This window comes from Ambystoma mexicanum, chromosome 8 (assembly GCF_040938575.1).
Source record: "Ambystoma mexicanum isolate Mex_15411 chromosome 8, UKY_AmexF1_1, whole genome shotgun sequence".
NCBI lineage: Eukaryota > Metazoa > Chordata > Amphibia > Caudata > Ambystomatidae > Ambystoma > Ambystoma mexicanum.
The window spans coordinates 1,282,242,865-1,282,263,537 of NC_090929.1; the positions used below are offsets into that span (position 1 = coordinate 1,282,242,865).

Sequence of the window (20,673 nt, forward strand, 5' to 3'; positions counted from 1 at the left end):
AGGGATTAACCTTTACAATGGTAATAGTATCCTTAACCTACTTTTATGCTTATCAGTAAAAGGTGCAATAGTCAAGTATTTTAGCAATAGTGTTTTTTTTTAAATATTTGTTATTTTCAGAAGCTCATGTTTATTTTCACATCCATGAAGTGTACCTCCTCAAAATCGTATTTTGTTTGAAGTTTGCTTCTGATGAAAGTTCTGAAGAAGATATTTGGGAACTGAAACATGTTGAACCTATGTATGGTGTAATGTATATATGTATATATGATCTATTTCAGTCATGTAATGTTTTTGTATTTAGTCAGTTTAACACAGTAAGAAAGATTATGTATATATTATCTGAGTGAATCACAAAATTATTTTTCTGATGATGTATTGGTTAATATATAGGAGGATTGTTGATGAAAGTCATGTCATTCTATGTAGACAGTGACATTTTTAAATTGCATTTTGTATTCACACTACTTTGTAATATAGTGAATGAGATTTTTTTTTAAAATGTATATAAAAATAAAGGAAGATTTATATTTTGGACAGTAGAAACATATTGTTTTGTGTGAACTCTACATAAACCTTCAATGTACTGGTCCATGTACATATGTCAAGCCCCACATAATGGCACATGCATGAAAAGGGAGCAGGACCGTGATTGAGTGTGTAGTGAAGCACAGTGACTGCTCCCTTAAGTCTTTCACTTGACCACCTCTATCTCCTGCCTATTCCTTCATGATTTGTTCCTATCGTGTGTGCTCCCCTTGCCTCCTAGTTGACACCTTCCTTTTGGGTCTGTGCCCATGCCTACTGTCTGTGAGTCATTCTGCTAATACTGTTCTCTGTTGTGCGTCCAACCTCCTGTCCAGTTGTTATCAGCCTCCAGCTTTTCCCAGTTGTCAGCATCAAGTCCAGGCTGCATTTGATTACCAACAACAGAGGTGTTTTCAGAGTCATTTTTTCCATTGTGGGATTCCACACAGACCTCACGTTTTCTTCTTACTGCTCAGGGCAGCGTGGCATAAGGGAAGTACCTGTATTACATGGATGCTTCATCCACGCCAGGTAAGGAGTGAGGAACTTCATACAAATCAGCTGGCACCTCTGGTAACTCAGTATCATGGCTTCAAGGGAATTCTTGTATTTTACAATATATATTTAACTGTAACTACAGCATGCATGTAAGTTACTACATTTTCAGTGCTGAACTGTTTTTGTCACACTTCAGTCAACATAGATGTGTTTTATTAATTATCTTGGGGCGCTCCAGCCTTCCCACTAATTCCTACAGCCATTGACCACTCGCTATAAAGAGCTCAACAAGGTGGTTATTTATTAAACTGCAAGGAGCATGTATGGGATGTTTACAACCTTATCAATGAAAGTTGAATGCAATGTTGTAACGCGTGCTGATGATCTAGAGTGGCTAAAACATGTAATCTCTATGCATCATCCGTTTTCTCCCTCAATCCATCAGCTCATATCACATCATGCCAAATCTCGAGCAGGAAATTGTGTAAAAGAGGGCACATGCTTGCAATCGATTGGCTCATCTCATCATGCATCCCCCCTTCACCCTGTCACAGCAGCTTTGCTGGGAGGTTCCTTATGGACCAATAGCCACACTGACATTTTTGCATCATGTTTTCCAATGTTCATCCCTTATAATTGGTGGCAAACATCTTCCTTCATATAGTGATACATACAGCCGCTACACTCTTGGTTTACATGCACTTTTAAGATAAAGATCAGTTCTGACTTATGCCTGAGGTAAATAATGTTTAGAACATCATATAAAAAATTAAATTAAACAAAAATAAGCGTTACACTCAGTCGACCCCCCACATTTTTACTTTCATGCAATACAGTCCCTGACCTGCACATTTTGACATTTGCAGATTGATGTATAAAAAAGTTGTTAAATGGACCAAAAAACATGTTAATACTTCTTTTCGACTTCAAAAACCTTGAACTACCTAATGCAGGTTACACTTGTAGGAATGATGAAACAGATTCCTACAGCGTCTGTCTGCCTTTAGCAGGCACTACAAAGGAATACAAAGTAATAGTGAATGGCAGGAAAATGCACCAGAGTGCAAAAGTTGGTGCTCAAACTAGCGTAACACATGTACACCTGCTATTTGCGCCACCATTTTCCCTTCATGGACATTAAAAATGAGGTTCATAGAGATCTACCTTTTCTAATTATGTTTTATCATTCTCTGCTTTGGATAAATGTTTGCTATATCTAACAAATATACGTACCTAAATTATATGTGAGGGACTGCTTGTCTATATATTTGGCCTCTGGCTCATCAGTATCTCCAGTGGCTTCCGCTTTGTACCTGTATGCCTATGAAAAATTAAAACAGCCATTTATTATAGTTTACAAAACAAGTGTTCCTATAAATAAAGACCTTCTAAGTAGTATCAGGCTGTTTCCAAATAAGAATCACTTAATGATCATCTTAAATTCAATTTCTGGTAGATGCACACTCAAATCAAATCCACAATATTATTACTCTTTTATAATGTATCACCTTGTTTAATGTATTCCTAGTATGTGGAACATGTTAGTTAACACAAACACATCTGTGCAGAGCAAGAGCTATCTGTAGCTGCAAACAGCCCACATCGAACCAGTGCAAACCGTGTGTTGCGTGATTGCAAAATTGCATATCAAATACAGATGAACTAATCCTGCAAATCCCCAAAACACATTTCAATGTCCGACCGCCCTCATCCTTAAGATTTCAGACTGTGACTATAAGAAGTATATGATACTGCAAACAGGTTTCCATTGGAGTCCAGCGATCTGTAGCAGCATAGTCCGTACTATTTATTGACTAATTATTATGAAATGAGAGGCAGCTTCAATCAGCCGCAGATGATCAGCTACCTGGTGCTCATGGTAGCTGATCAACTGCTGGTATTGCTCTGTTGTTAAAATGAAGGCACATGATGAAGGAATTTCATGGCGTATGCCCATAGCAAAACATGACAAGGAGATTTGCCGGTTTATAGATTTGGTAGAGTGTCAAAAGGCAATAAGAATTTACCGAACAAATACTGGGACAATCGTTTAATGTTAATACAATAGTCTTAGAAGAACAACATCAAAGGCAGAGCACTCAAAATCTACATAACAGACCAGCATGGGTATGCTGACAGACTGGTATTACTGGAATACAATGACCACCTTTCTCTCCTTCTTACTGCATCAAACCTGGGCATCCAAGACACTGCAACTTCCTGAGTTGATTCCTGTGTTTTTGCCCACTCATTTGTATTCTCCTGTAACACCCACAGTTCCTATCCCACTCACCTCTCAGTGGTTGCATACCTGCCATCAGTCCTCGTTGTTTCTTCTTCTACACATCCTTACTGGGCAAACCTATTTCTTTGTTTGACTTCACCAGTCAACAATACTCTGACAACACACAGATCTTCTTCTCCACAAACTTTAGCCCCAACCTTTCCTCTCTCATCACAGACTGTCTTCTGGGTATCCGGCACTGGATGCCACTTCGTTGTCTTTTGTTCAGCTGCTCCAACACCAAAGTCATTAAACACTTTGCATATTATGCGATACCCTCCTTCCTTTCCGTTTTCCTGTACCCTTCCATTTCTTTCACCATCCCCTAAGGCCTACAACTTTGTGGTTATCTTTGACAGTGACCTAAAACTACATATTCAAAACATGTAGTGTTGTCATTGCTACGTTAAAGCTCCTTAGCAACTTGAAAAAGCCCCCCTCTTCACCGCTCCACTAAGACTCTTATCACCAAACCTTGTTCACAATAAATAAACTAATATGCCAGCCTTATCTTGGGCCTCACTATCCCAGTCATTTCCCCCTTAGTAAAATTCTTAACTTTGCAACGGGCACACTGTACATGACTCTTAGCTACTCCCATTGATGCCATGCCAGCTTCCTTGCCATATATCACTGCTATCTCTGTAAATTATTCTTCATGCTAGTCTTCAAATATATTAAAGGCTTTGCAAATGAGCCCACATGCAAGCCTTTTGAGGCTGTCCTTGTTTTACAGGGCAGCACTACTTTAGATGTAGCTTTATAAAACCAGGACAGGCATTTCTCAAGGCTGAAGAAACTATATACCAGTTTTGTCCTTACTAGGGATCATCAGCGCAGTATAGTCATGACATATATACAACATTCTTACAAATACATTTCCATTCTCAAGGTCATCATCTGTCAATTATTTAATTTGCCCAAATTTCAACATGCTCTTATGCCCATGGACGTATGCCAGGCCTACTAGTCTTCACTAGTTTCAACAAATAACCCCTTATTCTTTTCTCTGCGTGGTCTCGTCATCCTCAAGGCATTCAATTTAACTGTGAAAACATATATAACATGGAATGATTACTTCCTTTCTCCCTTAATTAAAATAACACCAATTAATTCACCAATAATTTGCTTATAAAGAGTCTGATTCTTTCAAAGGAAACTGAAATGGGTTTGTTATCATTTTGTAACTGTTTTTGTCGAAGATTTGAACTTGATTATGTTGCAATGAATGTGTTTATTAATGTTGGTAGAAGCACGGTTACTTTATTGTTTTTGCATGTCTTGCACTTTAGGTAGAAGCGCATGCACTTTAGTAATGTGATTGCATGTGCTTTAGAATAAACAAGCTAAATTAGCACGTGTGTTTCCTTCTCCTGGACAATGAATTTTAATGAGTTGGTTCGTATTGTAGAATTAGTGTTTAAATAAATGTGAAAACTGTGTAATTTACATTCACTCAGACATATGCTTTTGTAATTTTCGATAGTTCTCATGCCTAAGTATCTAATAGGCACAATCACACGTTTTTAGAGCATTATTCCTCAAAGCAGAGAATCTGTTTTTATCCCTTTCTCAGACTGCATACAATGCAGACTGTATATTTGACTCGGCGTGTTACATTTTCAAGGACAATTTCCGTCATTTTCATATTTTTTCAATATCTGATAAGTGTCTCCTTGATGTTTTACAATGCTGCTGTGGAGATGGCAAGGGGTTGCACACCATTTTGGTTAAAGCAGCTTCTGCTATTTCTTAACAGTGTATTGTTTTGAACAAGACTTTCCAAAACAGAATTAATTGTTATATGTGTCACTGTTTCTGAAGCTTTTCCAAGTTAGGCTGACATGTTTATCTCTCCACTCAATCCTTTATATTTTATGTATTTATTTATGTGCTTATAAAGCGCTGAAAGCCCGCAGGCTTCCATCCTGTGTGAAAACATATCATGATGTACAGGGAGAATTGAGCAGTGTGTGTCCAAACAAAAGGGCTCCATTAGTATGTAAAAGAGTCACAGGTGATTTCAGGAGCATGCACAGTGCAAGTCAGAACATTTAAAACACAAATTAGGCTGTGCAGCAAATGGGGAGTTTGGCAAATTGGTAGTCATTATGGAGCGGAAGCTTTGGGAAATCCCTTTAATGGCAAATCTAACATTATTATGACTAGCAAAGTCAATCGATCTGGCTATACAAATATAAAATATAAGCCCTTTTTGAATGATTTTGCTTTATTGAGAGTTACCTTGGTGGTGCTAGGAGGGCTCAAGAGCAAACATTTCTAGAAACACAGGAAATGCCCTACTGTGTACACGTGGCAACCATAAGTGTCTGATTTTAAAATGTGTACTCTTTATTTTTTGTATAAAAAGACATTTTTGGCATCGTTTTTAGAATATTAAACATTGTTCTCAATGAGCTACACAATTCTGAATAAAGTGCATACTATCTTGCTGAATTGCAAAGCCAGAGCGCATGAAAAAGGTGCCTATATGTCTAGCGCAATACATATTAAAAAGAATGTACAACAGGAGAAAAAGAGGTTTTTAGTGTGCTACCAAAGAGTTGAGTGACAAGAACAAGAAGAATCACAGTTCTCAAGGTCAAAGCTTAGCAACCCTTTTTGTAACATGCACAATATGCATGAACTTGATGACTTGTTCCAATGCAAACAAATGTTGTAACCAAATAAATAGTTTAAAATACTTTGTGTGAGCCGTCCACTTAAGTTTCAGCGATAGTGCCCTTCATTTAAGGCCAATGGACTGTACATGGGCTCTTAACAGGGTAAGGCAAGTTGGTCCCTCAGAAGTACTTGTAAAAAATATAAGAAAAACTCTTTCTACAAAGGAATTGGGATTTTAAAGAAAAATGTAATGGGAAAAGGGAAGTTACACAAAATGTACTCCACTTGGATGTAATAAGCTTGTTTGCATGACTATAGGTGTGCCTTCATAAGTGAGTGACCTGCAGGACAAAAAATGTATGTTGTTTTATCGGTTCCATGTAATAATGTCGCCACAAAAATCTCGCCATGCAAAAATATCGCCGAAAAATGGCCGTTTTTTGTGGCGACATTATCATGGAACATGCGGGGGACACCCCCGCAACCCCATTTTTTGTTTTTTTAATTTTTTTTTTTGACACATTTTTTTTTGCCCCTGTCCCCATGTATATGGTCACCCATATAACATCGCCACAACATTTTCCCGGCGATATTATTTACGGTGACCATATATATGGGGATAATATTACCTGATCCTGTTTTATCATGTAAGTTATGTTAAAGGATATTTATACTGTGCACTATCACTATCTAAGTGGTCCCCTGGTGCTTTGGTGGATCTGAAAAGCAAGAGTGTAAGATATTGGAGGGGCCTAAGTTAGGACTAAGCGGGAGAAAAGCACAAGAGAGCTGTAATGTACTGTTGACAGCTTCATTTCGGTTTACACCGTTCGCTGGGTATAGGTGTGAATTTTCTGTCTGTACTTGTATGTGCTGTTGTGCGAGGCTATGTGTGGTTTGTTTCATTGGGCCTCATTCCGAGTACGGCGATAACCAATGGCGCTATTAACGCCTTGGTTGACGCCGTACCCGGACCGGCAGCGCCTTGGTGGATGGCGGAATTACCGCCCCATTCCAAGGTTGGCGGGGCAGTAATTCCCCATTCACCAAGGCTCTTCCCCATTCCCAAATGAGCCCCCATAGGGCTCAATGGGAATGGGGAAGATGCAAATAACGGCGACCGTTCATTACGGTCACAGTTATTGGCTTGGAGGCCCCTTTGCGCCCTCGACTTTAACACCTGCTCAAAGCAGGCGTTAAGGGCGAGGGCGCAAAGGGAACTCGGAGTATGGCGGTAAGGGATCACCGCCACCGGTCTCGTTACTGGTGGCCGCTATCCCTTACCGCTATACTCGGAATGAGGCCCATTGTTGCCTTGCAGTGAAGTGCGTGCAGTTTGTTGTGCTGTAGAAGTATGGTTGTGTTTAGTTTAGATTTTGAAAGGTGTAAGAAGAGGGATGAGTTTTTTAGTGTTGATATTTCCTCGTAGCCCATCAGATTTAGCCACACGTGGCACATATCCCTGCCAGTGTCATGCATTATGGTGTGCTAGGCATCTATCTCCTATTTTCTGTGCACGAGTTGTGGGTTGGTAGCAGGGCTATTTAGTGTTGATACCTCCTCCACCCACCCCCGTGTTTCAGACTATATGTGTACATCGTTTTGTCCCCTGGCACATCCTGGCATGCAGTCACTATTGCCTCACTGGGCCCCTAGAGGGTGGAGGGACCTCTTCCCTGCGCCCTTGAGCTCCCTTGGCTTTGTGGTTTATCAGTTTGGTCACCAGACTTTCCCCTTTAATTCTAATGCCCCCTGTCTGTGGTTCAACTTAGGTCGGTCCTATCTCTCTCCTTTGTTTCTGGTAGGGCTCTCTATGGGTACGGGTGCACCTTGGTATCCCTCCCATTCAGCGGTTTCTCTACTTCCCTGCTCTTTGTTGTAGTCTGGCTTAGTCCCCGATCTTGCCATTTGTGTGTTCATTCCATGGGGTGTGGGTGTTGCTCATTCTTTTTCATCCGGTTCTGAACTGAAAAGACAAGTTTTATATGAGTTTTCTGAATTTTAGATGTCCTTCAGGGTTCGTATTTCTCTTGGGATGTAGTTCCAGTGTTTAGCGGCTAGGCAAGAGAATGCTGATCCAACACGTTTTTTCCTTGTGTATGGTTTAGGTTCCAGGCGGATGTCGTCTGAGTGTTCTGGTTGGCTGGTAAATGGTGATTTTTTTTGTATGAATTCTGCACCTTGGCCGTGGATTTCTCTGGGCCTCATTACCGCCTCTAAAACCCTACCGACTCCTCCCTGGTGAATGGAGCAATTACTGGTCCATTCCAAGGTTGGCGGGACCAGTAATTCCCCATTCACCAGGGCCCTTCACCATTCCCATTTGAGCACCCATAGGGCTCAATGGGAATGGGGAAGGCGCTAATAACGGTACCGTAAATTGCGGTACCGTTATTAGCTCCAGAGTCCCTTTGCGGATCCTGTCCTTAACGCCTGGAAAAACCAGGCATTAAGGGAGGACCCGCAAAGGGAACTCGTAGTAGGTCGGTAAGGGATTACCGGCACCGGTGCCCTTACCGGTGCCGGTAATCCCTTACCGCCCACCTCGTAATGAGGCCCTCATATTGCTTTGAATGTAATTTCTTTTTTTACTGGCAGCCAATGTAGAATCTTTAGCGCTGGAGTGATGTGGTCCCTTCGTGAGAGTTTGAGGAGAAGTCTGGCCACTGCATTCTGTATATGTTGCAGTTTCTTCTGCCGATATTCCGGCATTCCGAGGTATAGGCAGGTTGTTGGCATAGGCCCTCATTACAACACCGGCACTAAACCATGGCGCTATTAGCACCATGGTTGGTGCTGGTGTTGTAACGGGTCCGCCATGGTTCAATAGGGAATTACCACCCCATTCCAAGGTTGGCGGGGCGGTAATTCCCCATTGAACCATGGCCCTTCCCCATTCCCATTTTCGCCCCATAGGGCTCTACCGTACTTAGCACCAAAGTCCCTTTGCGGGTCCCTACTTTAACGGCTGGTGTAGACCAGCCGTTAAGGTCGGGTCCCGGAAAGGGACCTCGTAGTAAGGCGCTAAGTGTTTAACGACGCTGCAGCCTTTTACGGCGCCGTTAAACACTTAGCGCCAGCGTCATAATGAGGCCCATAGTCTTTTCTGGACATGATGAGAGAGATGATGGCCAGTGTTTTGTGCGTGAACAAGAGGAATGGTAGAATCTTTTTGATCGTGTGCAGGTGGAAGAAGCATTTCTTGATTATCGCGTTTACTTGTGGTTCTAGGGTTAGCTTTTTGTCCATTAGGATTCCAAGGTTTTTGACAATGTTGGATGGTGTGGGCACTGTTCCTATTTCTGTGGGCCATGGGATGTATTGGTTGCTTCCTTGGTTTTTGGATCATGATTTGCAATTAGCGTCTTGCCGGGTTTGACTTTGAGGGTGTTTGTGTTCATTTATTCGTAGAGTTCTTTGAGACAGTCTATTAGCGTTGTGTTCTCCCCTTGTACATGTTCGATTTTGTATATGATTTGTCATCTGCGCAGTTGTAGCATGTGAAGCTGTGTCTTTTGATGAGCCTGATTAGTGGTGTTATGTAGATGTTGAAGAGGAGTGGGGGTAGGGCGGATCCTTATGGTTCTCGACCGGTGGGATCCCACGGCGCAGATTTGAATGATTTTAGCCATCCTGTTTCTGTTCTTTCAGATAGGAAAGATTTAATTCACAGCAGCGCTGTCGATGATCCCAATTTCTTCCAGTCTCTTGATGAGGATGTTATGGCTGACTGTGTTGAATGCTGCAGAGAGGTCGAGTAGTATCAGTGCCAAGTTTGTGCTGGAATCTGCGTTGGACTTTAGGTCACCCAAATAGAGAGAAGTGCAATCTCTGTCCCTCTTATGGGTCCAAAAAACAACTTTTGCCTGATCCAATAGTTGGTGGTTTTCTACATTTTCCAGTGTTTCCTCGTAGACCTAGGTCTCTAGTAGTTTTGCCAGATAGGGAATGTTTGATATCGATCTGTAGTTAGGGAGGTCTTTCCCCATTGAGAGTGATTGATTGAAGAGGTTTCTGTGGCATTCCAATGGTGTGCCCTGTGTAAGCATTGATTTATAGATACCAGGTGGGCAGGAGTCCATTGGGGAGCTTGCTTTGTTCCTTTGTTTCACCAGCTTGAGGAATTTCTTGCCTGATATTTAGGTGAAGCTTTGCAGCTTGTTCTGTGGTTCCAGAGTAGGTGGGGCATGGTGCATGGTTTGGTTGATTGGTCTGCTTTGTATGATCCAGTGCTTGTCAATGATTTTATTTTTAAAGATGTCTGCAAGTTCATCGCATAGTTTTTGTGAAGGTACTGGAGTGTTATTGGATCCAGGAGGATTTCTCATCTCAATTACAATGTTGAATAGTTATTTCGTTTTTTGGCTTTGAGAGTTTCCTTTTTGCATGCTCAGATTTGATTTTGATAGTTTATTCTTTTCACCTGGTTGTAGTCTTTCCTCCATTGTAGTTCACATTTCTGGTTTGTTTTTTTCATTGTATTAAGGTGGGGTGTGAACCATCTTGACACTGCTTTCTTTTGTGATGGGATGAAGGGTTTTTCCGGGAAGATGCTGTCTATTGTTTTGGCGATGCATTTCTGGATTAGGTCTGCTAATCAGTTCCATCCAGGGGTGCGCTTTAAGGTTTTGATGATTCCAGTTGTCCTGTTCAGTTACTGTTTTGGATGTAATTCCAGTTTCTTTTCCAGATTGTGGGGAGCTTTTGGGGCTGTTTGCGTGCTTTAGCTGGTATAGTTGCATCACAAATGGTATGATGAGGTGGTCGCTCCATAGTATTTGTATTGGTGGCACAGTTGAGGTCAGTTTTCTGTTGGCAAAGATTGTATTGAGAGTGTGTCCTGCTGTGTGTGTTGCTTCTTTAACTATCTGGCATAGTTTCATTGTCTCAAGCTGCTTGATTAGTGAATTGTGTGAGTTTGCGTTCTCTTTTTCAAACCATATGTTGAAATTCCTCCGGATTATCAGGTGATCGTGTTTGAAAGCCAGGTTTGTGATGGCTTCTATGAAGGTGTCTATGAAGGTTGCGTCGTAGGTCGGTGGTCTGTAGGCGAGTATGAATGTGACAGTTAATTAGGTTGAAGGGAAGGTAATTAGCTATTACGATAATTCAGCCGGACACCAGCCAAGTGATATTGTCTCGAGGGATTTATCCCTATGATTTATTGTTTCAACAAAGTGTACTCAATACCTTGAACATGCTGAATACTTAGCGCTTGATATTTTGATTACTATCTTCATTTGACGATCGAATATTCAGTCCGGATCGCATCAGGGAAATTATACAACACTATTTTATATAGCATTCGAGAATGACTCATTGTTTGAAAGAATACATAATCCAATAAGAACAGGAGTCTTTGCCGTATCCACGTTAGCATTGAAAATGAGCAGGTGGTCGAAAGACATGTCGGCTGTACCACGACAAGAACATTTAAATTTTGATTTCACACAGTCTGCTTAGTCATAGTGATATATATTGATCTAATTACTCAATCTTACAACCATTAGTGGTTGGAGCGAAAGTCACCTTCCCTTCCACCTAATTAACTGTCTGAACTTTACATCTCCGATATCAGAAGATCTAATAACTGGCTCACAAGACACGACAAAATCAAACTGAAAGTCGCGTCACTTATATATAAATGCTTGAACAATATAGCACCTTGATATCTGACAGAAAGAATCACCAAGAAATCTTCGACAAGGACTACCAGACTATCCAATATCAATTACCTTGCTGTCCCCAGATTCAAGCTATCCAGAATCAGGGGTAGTAGCTTCCTGGTCAAGGCAGCCCAACTGTGGAACTCTTTACCCCCCTCACTAAGGTCAGATCAACCTTACCAAAACATCTGCCAGAATATAATAAAATGGCTCAAAGACTCTGACATACAGTTGACGCCCACAACTAACTGACCCTGTTTACATGTAATTATATTAGCCATTAGATATACTACGTATGGTCCTTGAATATATCCTCATGTCAGACCTGCCATGCCTCTGTTCCTAGATGAGCCCTCTGTTTGTACATTGTCTTGTCCTATTCTTTCAGATGTATTGTTTAAATTTGATGTGTAACTAAGCTGTGAATTATCTTATGCTATGCACCCTAATACCCATGGGTCTGGTGCGCAATACAAATAATAAAACAAACAAAACAAACAAACAAACAAACAAACAAACAAACCCTGTGGGTGGTTTGTGGGAATTGTGTGTTTGCTGCCGCCAAACCTTTTTGGATTAAATTTCAGATTTTGCTAATTGCGAGTGGTGATTAGCGCACAGAAGTCAGATAGAACCCACATACTTAGAGTATGAATGTGAGGTTTGTTTTTGAGTTCGCTGTCAGGTCAAGGACGAGGGATTCACAGCTTCTGATGTTCAGTGGGTCAGCTATTTTTATTTTCAGGTGTTCTTTGTAGGCTATTGCAAGTCCTCCTCCTCTTTTTCCTTTTATGTTTACCTGTCTGCATTTGAAGTTGTTGTGTAGTGTGACTTTGTAGTTGTATCTAACCCGGTTTCTGTGATGTATAGGATGTCTATTCCACCATCGTAGAGTAGATCGTGTTTTGTTTTGTTCTTGGTTTCGTATTATGGTGGTCTTGTTGGCGAGTTTCTTCGTTACTCTCATGATGTGAGGTGTAGTCAGTATGTTCTGTTTCGTCATTGAGTAGCTCTGCTAGGTTTCATATTGGATACCTGACTTCTTCTGTTTCCTCTTCTTTATCTCATTGCCGTTGCTGTTGGTGCCACAAAATGTTGGTGATATATGGAGTGAGGGTGTTGTGTTCCCTCTTCTTCCTTCCGGATGTTTCTGCTCTTTTCCTGTATGGTCCTGGTATCTTGCTGGAGTGTCTAGCATTGTTGGTGGTCAAAAATTGTTCTGGTGGGAGGTCCGTCGCGAGGTATGGTGTTAGGTATAAAGATTTGTGCCTTCGTTTAGAGTTTATTCTTTTTTCTGTAATGCTTATGGGTGTGTGTTCCGTTGCCCTGTATGTGTTTGTTGGTGTGGTGCCATGGTGTGGTTCCATTTAATGTAGTCTTTCTCCTAGTTTTCTCTTGCATCGCCCTGTTCTGTGTCGTGGCATATTGTGATGGTTTGAAGTCTTCTAGTTTGATGAGTTTGCGTTACTGTGTTTAGGTTGCTGGGGCTCTTGCCCACTGACAACATTTTTGTTGGGGTCGTAGTTGCCCTACGGCTTCTTTGTGGTTTTAGCTATCTGTGGTTATGGACATGGGGGCAAGGTCGAGGGGGGGGGGATTACCATCTGATAGCTAGCAGATTGGGTTGGATGGGAATTTTAAAGGCAGAGATGGGTGGTGCTTTCTGGGTGCAAGCCTTGCTGGCCGTATCCTTTGGGCTATCTAAGTGAAGTCTACGTTCCTTGGTTTATTAGACCGCTGGCAGTTTGTGGCTGACTTTCTTCTTCCTGCAAGCTATCCCTAGCTACCCTTAGATTCTGAATATTGTGGCGATCGTGGAGCCCCTTCAGTTGCAGTCCCTTACTATGCAGAGACTTAGTTCTGCAGTTGTTTCACTTGGAACACAACTGTAATTCTAGGGAGAGTCTCGGGCTGGACCCAGCACAGGCAGTGGAGCACCCAGAAGCTGGGAACACAGTGCTGGATGGAGGGGAGGATGCCTGGATTCCTGGATAGAGGGAAAACACCTACATTATAAACACAGCAGCAAATGCAAAGCACCTGGAATCGAGATTCCTAGATAGAAAGAAAAACGCCTACATTTCAAACGCAACAGCAAATGCAAAACCCTGGGGCCTCATCACGATTCTGGCGGTAACCCTTAAATGCGGCGGTAGTGCTATTACCGCCTCATTTAAGGGTCCACCAGATCATGGCCTTGGCGGATTTCCCCCCAGCTCTGAGCTGGGGGGAAATCCACTGCAAATTTGCCAATTTTCGGTGCTATTACCGCCCGCGGGAAATCTGCCGGCTGTAACAGCGCACATTTTCCCCGTTGGGCCCAATAGGGAATGAGTAATTCCCGAATGGGCACAATGGGGAATGGGCACTAACCGTTCCGCCAAACCCGTGATCCAGCGCTAATAGCGCCGGTGGCGTTGGCGGTAGGGCTAATAGCGCCAGCGGTAATAGCACAGGCATTACCACCCAACTCGTGATGAGCCCCCTAGAATTGGGATTCCTGGATAGGGAGAAAAGCGCCTATATTTCAAACACAACAGTGAGTGCCAAACACCCAGATTCGAGATTCCCGGATCGAGGGAAGAAACGCCTAGATTGCAGACATAACAGCAAATGAAAAACACTCAGATTCAAGATTCCTAATAGAGGGAAAAAGCCTATATTTCAAACACAACAGCTAGTGCGAAACACCTAGATATGAGGTTCATGGATAGGGGGAAAACATGCCTAAATTTCAAACACAACTGCAAATGCAAAACACCTAGATTTGAGATTCCTAGATAGATGGAAAATGCACTTTCAAATGTGGGCAAGTGGGAGAGGACACCACAGCAAACGGCCACACTGAGATGTGAGATACTTAGCAATTGGGAGAGAGGCCTATATTGAGGACATTTCAATAAGACGATAACACCTAGATTTTGAATAACTGGCAAGTGGGAGAAAAGTCTAGACTGAGGACACAACAGCAGGAGCGGCAACACCCAGATTTGGGATACCTGGCTAGTAAGACACCTGGCAAATGGGAGAAAAGCCTAGACTGAGGAGACAACTGCAAACGATAACAGCTAGATTTGGGATACCTGGCAAGTGGGAGAGAGGCCTGTATTTGAGGACACAACAGTGAAAACGGTAACACCTAGAGTTGGGATACCTGTCAGGTGGGTAAATTGAGGACACAGCAGTAAAAACGGTAACACCTGTATTTGAGATAGTGGGACAACTGGCCAGTGGGAGAAAAGCTCAGATATGACTGACTATTACAATTGGCCTGAATGACAGATATGGCTAACTAACGCAGTCAGCCTAAATACCAGACATGGCTTACACAATTGACCTAAATTCCAGATATGGCTAACTAACACAGTCGGCCTAAATGCCAAATGTGGCTAACTAAGGCAATTGGCCTAAATGTCAGATATTTGCCAGGAGATTTCTTCTCTGTGAAAGGGACAGTGAGCTAAAAACTTGGTAGAGTCTCTGCCAGAGGTTATTCATCCAAGAACAGGTCATTGGGCTGTGTTCGTGCTGGTAGAGAGATTCCCAGACCCCCCTTTGTTTTGCATAAATTAACTTTGGGTCTCACCCTTAGTTACCAGGGCGATCCAGACGTGGACCCCTTGCTCACTGTTCTTAGAGAGGCACAGTTTCACCTCACTGATGATGCCCAACAAGGCTGAAACACGTGTATGGTGTTACTGTTGGCACTCTTGTTCAGAGGAGAATTGCCTAGCATTTCGGTGCTGGACTGCCCCTGGGCAGGACAAAGGCTGATATGCGGGGAAATTTCTTCTCTGTGAAAGGTTTCTAAATATTTGGGCTCCTGGTGTGGACCATATTCTGCCCAGGAGGGCTACTCCTGAAGCAAGGATACAATTGAATAGGACAGTGAGCTAAAGACTTGGCAGAGTCTCTCCCAGGGGTTATTCACCCAAGAACAGGTCATTGGGCCGTGTTCATGCTGGTAGAGATATTCCCAGACCCCCCTTTGTTTTGCTAAATGCCAGATATGGCTAACTAGAACAGTCAGCCTAAATTCCAGATATGGCTAACTAATAAAATTGGCCTAAATACCAGATATGGCTACCTAACAGAGTCATCCTAAATGCCAGATAGGTCTACCTAACACAGTTAGCCTAAATGCGAGATATGGCTAACTAACGCAATTGGCCTCAATGTCAGATATGGCTAACTAACACAGTGAGGCTAAATGCAAGCTATGGTTAACACAATTGACCTAAATGCAAGATATGGCTAACTAGCACAGTCAGCCTAAATGCCAGACATGGGTATTTAACACAATTGGCCTATAAGCCAGATATGGCTAACACAATTGGCCTAAATGCCAGATATGGCTAACTAACACAGTCAGCCTAAATGTCAGATATGGCTAACTAACATAATTGGCATACATGCCAGACATGGCTAACTAACACCCTGAAACCTATGTACAGAATAATGGCATTAAAGAATGTAGCATTAAGCCATTTTACCCTTATTTATGGTAGAAGGGGTCCAGGGAATCTTCTCCACGCCTTAATGTTGCTGCGGTGTCGCTAACAGAAGCAGGGCATGTGTGTATGATGTAAAATGTATTCTAGTAGGTCAACCGCACTATGTGTGACCGGCTAAATGTGTGTGTCAGTTTTGCTTTTATGAATGCTTATCTCTACAGTTGCACGAAGACGGTAATGGGTGTACCAACACTCATCACGTTTTTGTGGCCGCAGCTATGTGTGTGTGTTTACGTGAGTTCGGTTATCTTAATGGTGTTTGTGCAGTGCTTGACCATTGTGGTGTTTTGCATTCAGGGGCTTAGATGGCCGACATCCTGGGTGTAAAAGAGTGTGGAGGATTGACAATTGGGATTGTGCTTCCTGTCACTTAACTGTTTAGTATCACAATAAAAACCTCTTTTTCTCACGTTGTAGATTCTTTTAAATATTAATTGCACTAGATAAATAGGCGTCTGTTCAATTGAGGAAGCTGCTTTTTATTGAATGAACGTTTGTTCTGGTTTCGCTTTCTGACATTGGCACTGCGAGTTTTGGAGGACTCTTGCCAGGGGAATCTGCGCTCGCTTCCTGGAGGAGGCGGAGCGCATCGGCGCTCACATGTGCAGTCACGTGACCTCTTCTCCACTTCAAGTCAAAGCCTCAACCACCCTTGCGGCGTTAAGCCCAGCCGCGGAGTAAAGGGCAGCGCATTCTTCGGCGGCACAAACTGTTTTGCTGCTGTTTGGCGCTCGATCCTGGTCTTGTCTTGGCACCTACTGGATCTGCTGGTAAGCTTAGATCTCGGCCTCTGGTCACTTTCAACTGCAGTTTGTGCGCAGAGTGGTGCAGCATCACAAATAGCATGACCGCACAATCGGGATTGGGGGGCCAGGTGGGGCCACAAACAAGACGAAATACCATACAACAACGGCGGATGCAGAATCCATGGACAGCTTTAAAAGCAGACTCTGGCCTAGAGACATCCAAGGTAAGCTCAAAATCAAGAAAAAGTGTATCTAAGCAGTTAGTGGATCCTTGTCTACAATCCGAACCCATTGAGCACATTGTTCTATCAGTAGACTGTACAACCCCTTGATAATCAGTAAAGATTTGGAATATTTACCCAAAGCGTCTGTACATTTATCTACTGTTGAAGCTGGGGCAGAAGTTGGGGCCAGAGACGAAGCTATGTCAACTAGCTTTCTTGCCCCGTCTGATGAAATGGAAATCTTAAATAGTCTTCCGACACAAGTATTGGCTGATCTAAACGTCGCCGATAACTCTTTTGTTGCTCCTGTAGCTTTTGATGTTGCGCAAAAATATTCAAATAATTATGGAGATCCTAGTAGGTCCAATAGTGCACCAGATAATATTGGTGAAGTTGAAGTGACAACTACTTCTGACGCTACGGATGTAGCGACTGTCCTCTTTGTCACTCCACCACAAAAACCACTATTAACTCTGCTCAACCTACCTTTACTCGACCGGAGTGCTCTAGGAATAGTTTCACCACCTCCAATTCACTCTGAAATAGTAGATGCATTTTTTACTGCCCACGAATTAACGGATGCAGAATTAATGGAAGCTTCCCAAGATGAGGATATAAATGAAGTAACAAAATGTACAGTAGTACCAGAAACGATTACTCATTCGGTTGATAATGATGATACAATTTTGGCTGGCTCCTCGTCAGTGATTAACATGACTAAAAATACCTTTCTACATTTGAACATGAAAGATCAGTTTCAAATACCTACACGAATGGTCAATGCAAAAACAACTGCACAAATATCACCACAAAGCATTTCTAGGCACTCACAGTTTCGATTTGATGAAGTTGATGTAACGCAACGATCGAGCCGTTTCTCATTAGGACGCGAAAATCAAAGTTCTCAAGCGAACTCGTCTTGTAACGTCCATAACCTTGATGCAGAAACATCAAAAATATCTCGAGAGAAACACAATGTCGCTTTGATGGGGAAATGCCATATTACTGGCCCACTCTTACAAGAAAATTGTTATTTACACGATGAAGTGGAGCGAGATACGAATACATCTACAACCAAATTTAGAACTCACATGAGAACTTCAAAGAGCTCACCGAGAAAGAGTGGATCGCGACTGAATCAATTGCAAGTTCCTGTGACGAACGAATTTGGGAACTTATCAACAACAAATAATCCCAACTCAGAATCATCAAACAATCTACACACATGCTCAGCAGATAAGACTGGTGCTGAGTCGAAACCAAGTCTTTCCTCGGCAGCAGCTATGCAGATATATAACAATGTATTAGCGGCCTCGTCTGCAGCTCTTCTGCCATTTCTGAAGATGTATGAGTCTCTTCATGAAGCCCACAAAGATCACATCCTACTCATAATATCATTAAAGGAAAAGATGGATAGTTTTGACTCGGCCACAAATTTTCTGCAAGCTCAGTTGACTCAGGAAGCTGAACGTACACTGCGTTGGCAAGAGTGGCTAAGCGATCTTGCCGCACGCCATCACTGTCAGAATGACTCTTTGTTTGATGGCTTGCTAGAGGCTGTGAAATGGTTGCGCCACTCTTCCACATTGATGAACTCTAAAATTGAGTCACATAAAAACGCATTAACCCTTGCAGGAAAACGTGATGCAGTATCGAAAATAAAACTCAACTGAAGGTGTGAACAAATCATATGAGCAGTCTTCAAATGGAACAGACGTGGAAATGGCGTCTATGACGATTCCTCAAACTATACTGTGTCCTGATGCGGACCTGCCAGCAAATAATATAAATCTTGATATTCGCTGCACTGTTCCCGCTCCAGCACAAATAATGAGCAAACAAATGGAAGACCAAACCAAAAGTGCAGTCTCCGTGATGCCCTCGATGTCTTTTGGAATTTTTCAAGGATCAGCCAAGTCCATCGAGACTATAACAAAGAAGGTCGACTGCACACTAAATCGGCAAAACCAGCGCAAACCAGCGCAAGGCAAAAGGAGGCCTGTCACTAACAAGGATGTACAGTCTCAGAAATCACGAAATTTTATTCGAAATGTACCCGCAGATGCCAGGTTAGGCTTGTTCAATCGCTCCGAGCCATCTAAATCAAGTGTTTCTAATACTATACATGCTGAAGTGAATCCTAAAAAGGACCCTGTACAATTTGTAGCTCCCTCTAGCAAGCGTCAAAGAGTGGACTCAGGACCGGAAAGTATCAGAAGTCACTCTTCAGGATCCTTGATTAATATTTGTGATCTTTCTACATACTCGGATGACTCATTAAGTGATCGACCAACTTTAAATCCATGTATGGCTCCTGAAACCCCTCATGTTCCACCACCACAAATTCTAATATCTGAGTTGCAAAAAGATAGGAGTTCTGAATCCAGATCAACGGTGACTGAGAAAAGTTTGAAAAATATACCATCACTTTTGAACCCTAAACAAACAAGAACTCAAAACAATAAACAAGTTCATTACCTCTCTCGTGCTTCCACATCCTTGAAATCAGACAACAAATCCTCAAACTGTAAATTGAGATTGCAAAATCTCCATCAAGAAGATGATGATTTGAATTTAAACCGCAATAATGTGATGAAATTATTTTCTTGCATTCCATCACTTCGAACAATCACATCTGACGATATAAAAATTGTGGAGTACGCAACCGAGCGGTGTTGCGACCAAGTGCTCTTGCACATTTCCTCAGCTTCTGTTCGTAATACTATCCTGAATGCCTCTGACGAACTGCTGTTGTTTGGATTTGATATATCAGTTGAACCAATTAGTTCTGGTTCAGAGACTCCTATCACCAGTTTGAAGAGCACCTCTCATAATAATTCAGAACAAAGATGTGCTAATCTACGTCGAGCAATGCTAATTCCAGGCTCCCAAAGATCATGCACAAAGAAGGCCATTGAATACAAAACACAAAACAACAAAAATGCTTGGCACTAGCCACCAGCAATTGAAAATGAAAGTATTCGGGAATTTCTGTCCTGGAATACGAGAGGATTTACTCATTTGTTCAACCAATTTGATGTCGAGATAAAAAAGGTTTTTGCCATCTGCCTGCAAGAGACATGGTTAAGCGATCCACCAGCTAGAGACGGTTTTGTGATTCTCTTAAACCCCGCAATTAAACACGCGAAGGGGTGTCCTTCCTCTGGATTGTTGATGATGATTAGGATAAACACGTGGTGGCGGCTCATTGACTCATTTAGTCCTAATCCATTTGTGCAAGGAGCCTTACTTCAAACAAATAATAAAAATATGAACATAGGAAGCACCTGCTTATCTTAAATGGATATTGGAACCCGAAAAAAATCAGCACAAAATCGTTTCTGGACTCAATAAAACATCTTATTGACAAAGCAATATTGAATTATAAGAACGTTTCAATAATCTGCGCTGGAGACTTAAATTGTACGTGGTTCAAATACGACCAAGTTAACCAGGTGTTTAAACTATCACCAAACAATGAAGTAAGTAGTCGAGCGCACTGTTGGAGCCACGTATTAGGAAATCGCAACTGTAAAATGGTCAACGGTCATGTGCCAGGTAATCAACCGCCAAAACAAACGTGGTCAG

At 42.2% G+C, this 20,673-nt stretch overlaps 1 protein-coding gene across 1 annotated transcript in view; it reads right to left on the reverse strand.

Annotated features, from left to right (window-relative positions):
* KNDC1 (kinase non-catalytic C-lobe domain containing 1) overlaps window positions 1-20,673 on the reverse strand; it is an 895,433-nt gene that overhangs the window by 490,963 nt on the left and 383,797 nt on the right. The window contains exon 12 of the mRNA XM_069611402.1: window positions 2,260-2,347. Within this exon, the coding sequence (XP_069467503.1) occupies window positions 2,260-2,347 (88 nt within the window). The remainder of the gene's footprint in view (window positions 1-2,259; window positions 2,348-20,673) is intronic.